Source organism: Astyanax mexicanus, chromosome 1, assembly GCF_023375975.1.
Source record: "Astyanax mexicanus isolate ESR-SI-001 chromosome 1, AstMex3_surface, whole genome shotgun sequence".
NCBI classification, from domain to species: Eukaryota; Metazoa; Chordata; class Actinopteri; order Characiformes; family Acestrorhamphidae; genus Astyanax; species Astyanax mexicanus.
Genome location: NC_064408.1, coordinates 34,137,501 through 34,150,809, shown reverse-complemented (window position 1 = coordinate 34,150,809; position 13,309 = coordinate 34,137,501). Strand labels below are relative to the sequence as shown.

Here is a 13,309-nt window from a genome sequence, read left to right as displayed (position 1 = left end):
TTAAATTAAATTAAATTAAATTAATTAAATTTATTTCAAATGCTCATAAAGACAGTAATCCTAGTAAATACAGAATTCTGAGATTTCTAGTGTTAAATCATTTCACTGATTGGTTATTAGTTTTTAAAAATAAATCACTGACCTGATGTAAAAATCTGTATGCAAATTAGAGGTTCAGTTTCCTGTACAGATTCAGAGGCAACAAAGAACTCTTTCAAACTTTTTCACAGATTTACTGATGTTTAGGAAACACTTCTAATCCTGCTGTTCTTAAATTACATTGTTCTTAAAGTTGTTCGTAAACCATCAAGATTAATCGTTATCAGGAAACGCTCCCCTGATTTTATCTTATTTACTAAAGAGACACAAAGAAAAGCAACTTTATCCTTCTTCAGACGACACTCTAATGAACAAAGACCTGAGAATACAGCTCCATATCCAGAGACTAGACACGACACTGATCTGAATTTAATCCATCAGTAGCAGAAACAGAAAACACACCCAGGATTAATAAACGTAGTGCTGATCTTATTAAATACCAGCACAGATATAAAAATATAAAATATTATTCTTAGTGGATTTATTTCCTATTTATTCCCAGTTCACATCTAGAAGCTGCTTTAGTAAACAATCATTCAGAAGTAAAAACTATCTGAAGCACTGCTGTGAAAGAACTCATTCACATCCTAATCTAATGCTTCATTTTCCATCAGCTGTGTTACTGACAACACTTTCAGCTCTTTATCTGCATCTGTTTAAACACTCAACCAGCAGAGAGACTGAGAGAAAGTGATTTCAGCTCTGTGGAGAAGAATCATCTTCATCTGATGAGCTGAAAGATATATGATTTATATTTATATCTCAGTTCATTAATAAAACAGAAATATAGGAGATTATTTTATCATCTACAATATTTAACACACACATCAGTTTTTATCACATAACCTCACAGTTCCTACAACACAGAATCCAGCATAGAGGGGCTGAGTGAATGTGGTGTGGAGTGTGTGTAGGAGGGTCATTGTATCAGAGACGCTGTAGAAGGACAGAGTTCCTGCACTGTGATCCACATACACTCCTATTCTGGAGGATGGAGGAGCTGAGAGATCAGTCTGAATGTTGTTGTGTAAGAAAGAGGGAGAGGAAGAACATCTCAGACTCCAGGACTGACTGTTGTGTCCAAACAAACAATCATTACCCCATCCTTTCCTACTGATCCCTTTATATGAGACTGAGATGTACACACACCCTCCCCATTCAGTGCTCCACTCAACCTCCCAGTAACAGCGTCCACACACACTCTCCTTACTCAACACCTGAACATAGCTATCAAATCTCTCTGGATGATCAGAGTATGACTGATCTTTATTAATCCACTTCACCACTCTGTTCTTCTCAGACAGAATGAGGCGACGATAAGCTGTGTTTGGATCCAGAGTCAGCCGACAGAAATCTACAGAAAAATCAACAAACAAAATTAATTCATTTTATGTTTGTAAAAACAGTGTGTGTGTTTATTTGTGTGCGTGTGTGTTTAATTGTGTGTGTGTGTGATTGTGTATGTGTTTGATTGTGTGTGTGTGTGTGTTTAATTGTGTGCGTGTTTGTTTGATTGTGTGTGTATAATTGTGTGTTTGATTGTGTGTGTGTGTGTTTAATTGTGTGTGTTTGATTGTGTGTGTGTGTGTATTTAATTGTGTGCGTGTTTGTTTGATTGTGTGTGTATAATTGTGTGTTTGATTGTGTGTGTGTGTGTGTGTGTGTTTAATTGTGTGTGTTTGATTGTGTGTGTGTGTGTATTTAATTGTGTGCGTGTTTGTTTGATTGTGTGTGTGTGTGATTGTGTGTATTTGATTTTGTGTTTTTGTAATTTTTGTGACAATCCCACACACACACACACACACACACAGTTATACACACACACAATCAAACACGCACACAATCAATTGTGTGTGTGTGTATAATTTTGTGTGTGTGTGTGATTGTGTGTGCATGTTTGTTTGTGTGTATGATTGTGTGTGTGTGTATGATTGTGTGTGTGTGTGATTTTGTTATACAATTATACAAACACAATCAAACACACACACACAATTAAACACACACAATCAAACACACACACACAATCATACACACACACACAATCATACACACACACACACACAATCAAACACATACACAATCACACACACACACACACAATTAAACACACACACACAATTAAACACACACAATCAAACACATACACAATCACACACACACACACACAATCAAACACACACACACAATTAAACACACACACACAATCAAACACACACACACAATCAAACACACACACACAATCAAACACACACAATCACACACACACTATCAAACACATACACACACACACAATCACACACAATTATACACACATATATGTGATTGTGTGTATAATTGTGTGTGATTGTGTGTGTGTGTATGTGTTTGATAGTGTGTGTGATTGTGTGTGTTTGATTGTGTGTGTGTGTGTTTAATTGTGTGCGTGTTTGATTGTGTGTGTGTGTGATTGTGTGTATTTGATTTTGTGTTTTTGTAATTTTTGTGACAATCACACACACACACAGTTATACACACACACAATCAAACACGCACACAATCAATTGTGTGTGTGTATAATTGTGTGTGTGTGTGTGTTTGATTGTGTGTGCATGTTTGTTTGTGTGTATGATTGTGTGTGTGTGTGATTTTGTTATACAATTATACAAACACAATCAAACACACACACACAATTAAACACACACAATCAAACACACACACACAATCATACACACACACACAATCATACACACACACACACACAATCAAACACATACACAATCACACACACACACACACAATTAAACACACACACACAATTAAACACACACAATCAAACACATACACAATCACACACACACACACACAATCAAACACACACACACAATTAAACACACACACACAATCAAACACACACACACAATCAAACACACACACACAATCAAACACACACAATCACACACACACTATCAAACACATACACACACACACAATCACACACAATTATACACACATATATGTGATGGTGTGTATAATTGTGTGTGATTGTGTGTGTGTGTATGTGTTTGATAGTGTGTGTGATTGTGTGTGTTTGATTGTGTGTGTGTGTGTTTAATTGTGTGCGTGTTTGATTGTGTGTGTGTGTGATTGTGTGTATTTGATTTTGTGTTTTTGTAATTTTTGTGACAATCACACACACACACAGTTATACACACACACAATCAAACACGCACACAATCAATTGTGTGTGTGTATAATTGTGTGTGTGTGTGTGTTTGATTGTGTGTGCATGTTTGTTTGTGTGTATGATTGTGTGTGTGTGTGATTTTGTTATACAATTATACAAACACAATCAAACACACACACACACAATCAAACACATACACAATCACACACACACACACTAACACACACACACACAATTAAACACACACACACAATCAAACACATACACAATCACACACACACACACTAACACACACACACACAATTAAACACACACACACTCAAACACATACACAATCACACACACACACAATTAAACACACACACACAATTAAACACACACACACAATTAAACACACACACAATCAAACACATACACAATCACACACACACACAATTAAACACACACACACAATTAAACACACACACACAATTAAACACACACACAATCACACACACACACAATTAAACACACACACACAAACACACACACACAAACACACACACACAATCACACACACACACAATTAAACACACACACACAATTAAACACACACACACAAACACACACACACAATCACACACACACACAATCACACACACACACAATCACACACACACACAATTAAACACACAAACACAATTAAACACACACACACAATCAAACACACACACACAATTAAACACACACACAATTAAACACACACACACACAATTAAACACACACACACAATTAAACACACACACACACAATTAAACACACACACACAATTAAACACACACACAATTAAACACACACACACACAATTAAACACACACACACAATTAAACACCAAATATCATATTGATCCGCACTAATTAGAGGATGGAGGAGTTCATAACAAATCCAAACACTGAAATGAAAAAGCTTATCAGACCTGAATCTCAAGCTCTAAAAATGTTTGGATTATTAACCAGTTTTTTAAAAATATTTTTATTTATTTTAACAAACTTTTATATAATGTTTATATTTAGAATTACTTTATATGATTTTTTAATTACACTTATCAGTTTTATCAGGGAATATTAAAAAGGGAGGTGTGATTTTACTTCACTGTTGTTTTATATCAACAAATAAATACATTCATTTCCCATTACAGAGTTTTTATCTGTTTATAATCCAGTTTCTACTCTTTACTGCAGGTCTTGTTTCAGTTTCTACATAAAGTGATGAACATATGGAATAGAATGGTTTGTTCAGCAGATGATCTGCAGTTTATATTTACACCAGCAGGTGGCGCTAGAGGAGAAGGAGTTCTAATAAAGTGTTTAGTGGATTTGAAAGTGATTTACACTGTATGTCTAAATGATTGTGGACACCCCTTGTAATGAATGGATTCAGTTACTTTTCATTGCACCCATTGCTGACACAGATGTGCAAATGCACGCATAAAGCTTGTCTAGTCCCTGTAGAGAATTACTGTAATAGAATAGGACTCTGTGGAGCAGATAAAGCTATAGATGAAGCTCTTGGCACAGTGTGTAATGTAGGTTAGAGGGGTTAAAGCTCCGGCATTGAGCTGTGGAACAGTGAAACTGTGTTCTCTGGAATGATGGAGCTCAGACTGAGACTCAGCCAATGAAGAAACATTGCTCTGTGAAATTAAACCAGAATAAAATCTTACTGTGAGGAGTTATACTATAGTCATATAAAACAAAAATAATTGGTAAAATAGCAATTAGCAGGTAGGATATTTCTATAGGTTAAAAGCACCATATCAGAAAATTCACCCAGGAGAAAAATATCTGCATAGCCTAAATAACTTTATCATGGTAAAGATAAGGTAGTTAATGTGATAAGAAATCTATATTTTTATTTAATTCTATTTACTAATGTATTTTATAATCTTTAAACTAGTAATAAAAGTAACCTATGATTATATAAAGCTCAGAGGAAAACAGGATTATCGTGTGTGGGATGGGAGAGAGGTGCATGTGCAGAGCTGCTAGGTAGCATTGATGAGAGGCACAACTCAAACACAGGGATTCTGTGGAGACTAGATGAGCTCCTGCCACACGTCAGTCAATCTGTGACTTTTATTATATTAGAGACTATTTTACTCTGTTATTTTACATTGTTATGAATGAAATAAACAGAGTTTTGTGTTTTGTTATATCCACAGTGATCATTTTAAACGTATACATAATAAACAGTGTCTCCTCCCTCAGAGCAGCTGTTATTACTGCCAGCGCAGCAATACGAATACTGATCACCTCAAAACTGTGTTTCTAATTTACCAAATACAGAGATTAAATATAAAGATAATAACAGAATAAAACCAGCATCAGAACCAGACGCCCGAAATCTAAATCTACTCCAGCTGATCCAGATGTTTCACACTCTTATGGTAGGTATGTACATTAGAATACTCAGCAGCATCAATAACAAAAGATATGAAGAAACATTATAGATAAAATAATGTGTTTATTAGATTATAATTGTATAATTACTCTAATTTATTGTTAGTTCAATAATACAAAAGTAGTCTAGCTGTATGTCAGAGTGCATGAAGATCACAAAACAAACAAAATAATTAGAAACATTATTACTTTTTCATGATAACCTGCTGAATAATAGATTGCTGTTTTTAATTTATGTAAATTAGCTTATACTTTGTAGTGAAAACACACTTTTTCAATAATATTGTTCTTTATATTTGCAAGATATTGTCTTTATTTGATTTTATAGAAAAACAAAACATATCCACATATTTGTTATTAAACTAGCACAGCATGATTCATTTTATCAGTAAATAAACAATAAAAAAACACTTTCTGACCTTTTTTGCCATCTATATTAAAATAAAAATGCATTTTTCTAGATTATTTTATACATAGGCTTTTAAATTTCAAATGCTCATAAAGACAGTAATCCTAGTAATTACAGAATTCTGAGATTTCTAGTGTTAAATCATTTCACTGATTGGTTATTAGTTTTTAAAAATAAATCACTGACCTGATGTAAAAATCTGTATGCAAATTAGAGGTTCAGTTTCCTGTGCAGATTCAGAGGCAACAAAGAACTCTTTCAAACTTTTTCACAGATTTACTGATGTTTAGGAAACACTTCTAATCCTGCTGTTCTTAAATTACATTGTTCTTAAAGTTGTTCGTAAACCATCAAGATTAATCGTTATCAGGAAACGCTCCCCTGATTTTATCTTATTTACTAAAGAGACACAAAGAAAAGCAACTTTATCCTTCTTCAGACGACACTCTAATGAACAAAGACCTGAGAATACAACTCCATATCCAGAGACTAGACACGACACTGATCTGAATTTAATCCATCAGTAGCAGAAACAGAAAACACACCCAGGATTAATAAACTTAGTGCTGATCTTATTAAATACCAGCACAGATATAAAAATATAAAATATTATTCTTAGTGGATTTATTTCCTATTTATTCCCAGTTCACATCTAGAAGCTGCTTTAGTAAACACTCATTCAGAAGTAAAAACTATCTGAAGCACTGCTGTGAAAGAACTCATTCACATCCTAATCTAATGCTTCATTTTCCATCAGCTGTGTTACTGACAACACTTTCAGCTCTTTATCTGCATCTGTTTAAACACTCAACCAGCAGAGAGACTGAGAGAAAGTGATTTCAGCTCTGTGGAGAAGAATCATCTTCATCTGATGAGCTGAAAGATATATGATTTATATTTATATCTCAGTTCATTAATAAAACAGAAATATAGGAGATTATTTTATCATCTACAATATTTAACACACACATCAGTTTTTATCACATAACCTCACAGTTCCTACAACACAGAATCCAGCATAGAGGGGCTGAGTGAATGTGGTGTGGAGTGTGTGTAGGAGGGTCATTGTATCAGAGACGCTGTAGAAGGACAGAGTTCCTGCACTGTGATCCACATACACTCCTATTCTGGAGGATGGAGGAGCTGAGAGATCAGTCTGAATGTTGTTGTGTAAGAAAGAGGGAGAGGAAGAACATCTCAGACTCCAGGACTGACTGTTGTGTCCAAACAAACAATCATTACCCCATCCTTTCCTACTGATCCCTTTATATGAGACTGAGATGTACACACACCCTCCCCATTCAGTGCTCCACTCAACCTCCCAGTAACAGCGTCCACACACACTCTCCTTACTCAACACCTGAACATAGCTATCAAATCTCTCTGGATGATCAGAGTATGACTGATCTTTATTAATCCACTTCACCACTCTGTTCTTCTCAGACAGAATGAGGCGACGATAAGCTGTGTTTGGATCCAGAGTCAGCCGACAGAAATCTACAGAAAAATCAACAAACAAAATTAATTCATTTTATGTTTGTAAAAACAGTGTGTGTGTTTAATTGTGTGTGTGTGTGATTGTGTATGTGTTTGATTGTGTGTGTGTGTGTGTTTAATTGTGTGCGTGTTTGTTTGATTGTGTGTGTATAATTGTGTGTTTGATTGTGTGTGTGTGTGTGTGTGTTTAATTGTGTGTGTTTGATTGTGTGTGTGTGTGTATTTAATTGTGTGCGTGTTTGTTTGATTGTGTGTGTGTGTGTGTGATTGTGTGTATTTGATTTTGTGTTTTTGTAATTTTTGTGACAATCCCACACACACACACACACACACACACACACACACAGTTATACACACACACAATCAAACACGCACACAATCAATTGTGTGTGTGTGTATAATTTTGTGTGTGTGTGTGATTGTGTGTGCATGTTTGTTTGTGTGTATGATTGTGTGTGTGTGTGTGTGTGTTTAATTGTGTGTGTGTGATTTTGTTATACAATTATACAAACACAATCAAACACACACACACAATCATACACACACACACAATCATACACACACACAATCAAACACATACACAATCACACACACACACACACAATTAAACACACACACACAATTAAACACACACAATCAAACACACACACACAATTAAACACACACACACAATCAAACACACACACACAATCAAACACACACACACAATCAAACACACACAATCACACACACACTATCAAACACATACACACACACACAATCACACACAATTATACACACATATATGTGATTGTGTGTATAATTGTGTGTGATTGTGTGTGTGTGTATGTGTTTGATAGTGTGTGTGATTGTGTGTGTTTGATTGTGTGTGTGTGTGTTTAATTGTGTGCGTGTTTGATTGTGTGTGTGTGATTGTGTGTATTTGATTTTGTGTTTTTGTAATTTTTGTGACAATCACACACACACACAGTTATACACACACACAATCAAACACGCACACAATCAATTGTGTGTGTGTATAATTGTGTGTGTGTGTGTGTTTGATTGTGTGTGCATGTTTGTTTGTGTGTATGATTGTGTGTGTGTGATTTTGTTATACAATTATACAAACACAATCAAACACACACACACACAATCAAACACATACACAATCACACACACACACACTAACACACACACACACAATTAAACACACACACACTCAAACACATACACAATCACACACACACACAATTAAACACACACACACAATTAAACACACACACACAATTAAACACACACACACAATCACACACACACACAATTAAACACACACACACAATTAAACACACACACACACACAATCAAACACATACACAATCACACACACACACAATTAAACACACACACACAATTAAACACACACACACAATTAAACACACACACAATTAAACACACACACAATTAAACACACACACAATTAAACACACACACACACACAATCAAACACATACACAATCACACACACACACAATTAAACACACACACACAATTAAACACACACACACAATTAAACACACACACAATCACACACACACAATTAAACACACACACACAAACACACACACACAATCACACACACACACAATTAAACACACACACACAATCACACACACACACAATCACACACACACACAATCACACACACACACAATTAAACACACAAACACAATTAAACACACACACAATTAAACACACACACACAATTAAACACACACACAATTAAACACACACACACACAATTAAACACACACACACAATTAAACACACACACACACAATTAAACACACACACACAATTAAACACACACACAATTAAACACACACACAATTAAACACACACACACACAATTAAACACACACACACAATTAAACACACACACACAATTAAACACACACACACAATCAAACACATACACAATCACACACACACACACAATTAAACACACACACAATTAAACACACACACACACACAATTAAACACATACACAATCACACACACACACAATTAAACACACACACACACAATTAAACACACACACACACAATTAAACACACACACACAATTAAACACACACACACAATTAAACACACACACACAATTAAACACACACACAATTAAACACACACACACACAATTAAACACACACACACAATTAAACACACACACACAATTAAACACACACAATTAAACACACACACACACAATTAAACACACACACACAATTAAACACACACACACAATTAAACACACACACACAATTAAACACACACACAATCACACACACACACAATCACACACACACACAATCACACACACACAATTAAACACACACACACAATTAAACACACACACAATTAAACACACACACACAATTAAACACACACACAATTAAACACACACACACACAATTAAACACACACACACAATTAAACACACACACACACAATTAAACACACACACACAATTAAACACACACACACAATTAAACACACACACAATCACACACACACACAATTAAACACACACACACACAATTAAACACACACACACACAATTAAACACACACACACAATTAAACACACACACACAATTAAACACACACACAATTAAACACACACACACACAATTAAACACATACACAATCACACACACACACAATTAAACACACACACAATTAAACACACACACAATTAAACACACACACAATTAAACACACACACACACAATTAAACACATACACAATCACACACACACACAATCAAACACATACACAATCACACACACACACAATTAAACACACACACACAATTAAACACACACACAATTAAACACACACACACACAATTAAACACATACACAATCACACACACACACAATTAAACACACACACACACAATTAAACACACACACACAATTAAACACACACACACAATTAAACACACACACACAATTAAACACACACACACAATCAAACACACACACAATTAAACACACACACAATTAAACACACACACACACAATTAAACACACACACACAATCAAACACATACACAATCACACACACACACACAATTAAACACACACACACAATTAAACACACACACACAATTAAACACACACACACAATTAAACACACACACACAATCAAACACATACACAATCACACACACACACAATTAAACACACACACACAATTAAACACACACACACAATTAAACACACACACACAATTAAACACACACACAATTAAACACACACACACACAATTAAACACACACACACACAATTAAACACACACACACAATTAAACACACACACACACACAATTAAACACACACACACAATTAAACACACACACACAATTAAACACACACACACAATTAAACACACACACAATTAAACACACACACACACAATTAAACACACACACACAATTAAACACACACACACACAATTAAACACACACACACACAATTAAACACACACACACAATTAAACACACACACACAATTAAACACACACACACAATCAAACACACAAACACAATTAAACACACACACACAATCAAACACACACACAATTAAACACACACACAATTAAACACACACACACACACAATTAAACACACACACACAATCAAACACATACACAATCACACACACACACACAATTAAACACACACACACAATTAAACACACACACACACACACACAATCACACACACACACACAATCAAACACACACACACAATCACACACACACACAATTAAACACACACACACACACAATCACACACACACACAATCAAACACACACACACAATCACACACACACAATCAAACACGCACACAATCAATTGTGTGTATAATTGTGTGTGTGTGTGTGTTTGATTGTGTGTGCATGTTTGTTTGTGTGTATGATTGTGTGTGTGTGTGTGTGTTTAATTGTGTGTGTGTGATTTTGTTATACAATTATACAAACACAATCAAACACACACACAATCACACACACACACAATTAAACACACACACACAATTAAACACACACACACAATTAAACACACACACACACAAACACACACACACAATTAAACACACACACACAAACACACACACACAATCACACACACACACAATCACACACACACACAATTAAACACACAAACACAATTAAACACACACACACAATCAAACACATACACAATCACACACAAACACAAACACACACACACAATCAAACACATACACAATCACACACACACACAATTAAACACACACACACAATTAAACACACACACACAATTAAACACACACACACAATTAAACACACACACAATTAAACACACACACACACAATTAAACACACACACACAATTAAACACACACACACAATTAAACACACACACACAGCTAAACACACACACACAATCACACACACACACAATCACACACACACACAATCACACACACACACAATTAAACACACAAACACAATTAAACACACACACACAATTAAACACACACACACAATTAAACACACACACACAATTAAACACACACACACAATCACACACACACACAATCACACACACACACAATTAAACACACACACACAAACACACACACACACAATTAAACACACACACACAATTAAACACACACACACAATTAAACACACACACACAATCAAACACATACACAATCACACACACACACAATTAAACACACACACACAATTAAACACACACACACACACAATTAAACACACACACACAATCAAACACATACACAATCACACACACACACACAATTAAACACACACACACAATTAAACACACACACACACACACACACAATCACACACACACACACAATCAAACACACACACACAATCACACACACACACAATTAAACACACACACACACACAATCACACACACACACAATCAAACACACACACACAATCACACACACACAATCAAACACGCACACAATCAATTGTGTGTATAATTGTGTGTGTGTGTGTGTTTGATTGTGTGTGCATGTTTGTTTGTGTGTATGATTGTGTGTGTGTGTGTGTGTTTAATTGTGTGTGTGTGATTTTGTTATACAATTATACAAACACAATCAAACACACACACAATCACACACACACACAATTAAACACACACACACAATTAAACACACACACACAATTAAACACACACACACACAAACACACACACACAATTAAACACACACACACAAACACACACACACAATCACACACACACACAATCACACACACACACAATTAAACACACAAACACAATTAAACACACACACACAATCAAACACATACACAATCACACACAAACACAAACACACACACACAATCAAACACATACACAATCACACACACACACAATTAAACACACACACACAATTAAACACACACACACAATTAAACACACACACACAATTAAACACACACACAATTAAACACACACACACACAATTAAACACACACACACAATTAAACACACACACACAGCTAAACACACACACACAATCACACACACACACAATCACACACACACACAATCACACACACACACAATTAAACACACAAACACAATTAAACACACACACACAATTAAACACACACACACAATTAAACAC

At 35.2% G+C, this 13,309-nt stretch overlaps 2 protein-coding genes across 3 annotated transcripts in view; both read right to left on the bottom strand.

The window, feature by feature from the left end:
- Positions 1-68: 68 nt before the first annotated feature.
- LOC103047021 (tripartite motif-containing protein 16-like protein) overlaps positions 69-13,309 on the bottom strand; it is a 28,665-nt gene continuing 15,424 nt past the window's right edge. The window contains exon 7 of one of the 2 annotated variants that reach the window (XM_049466776.1): positions 69-945. In XM_049466776.1, the coding sequence (XP_049322733.1) occupies positions 927-945 (19 nt within the window). In that variant the 3' untranslated portion in view covers positions 69-926. Of the gene's footprint in view, positions 946-5,744; positions 7,099-13,309 lie in introns of those variants that run through there. The other variant, XM_049466777.1, reaches the window with a different exon arrangement.
- The window catches only part of LOC111191610 (tripartite motif-containing protein 16-like), a 14,907-nt gene continuing 7,342 nt past the window's right edge, over positions 5,745-13,309 (bottom strand). The window contains exon 6 of the mRNA XM_049466774.1: positions 5,745-7,606. Coding sequence (XP_049322731.1) covers positions 7,080-7,606 — 527 coding nt within the window. The 3' untranslated portion in view covers positions 5,745-7,079. The remainder of the gene's footprint in view (positions 7,607-13,309) is intronic.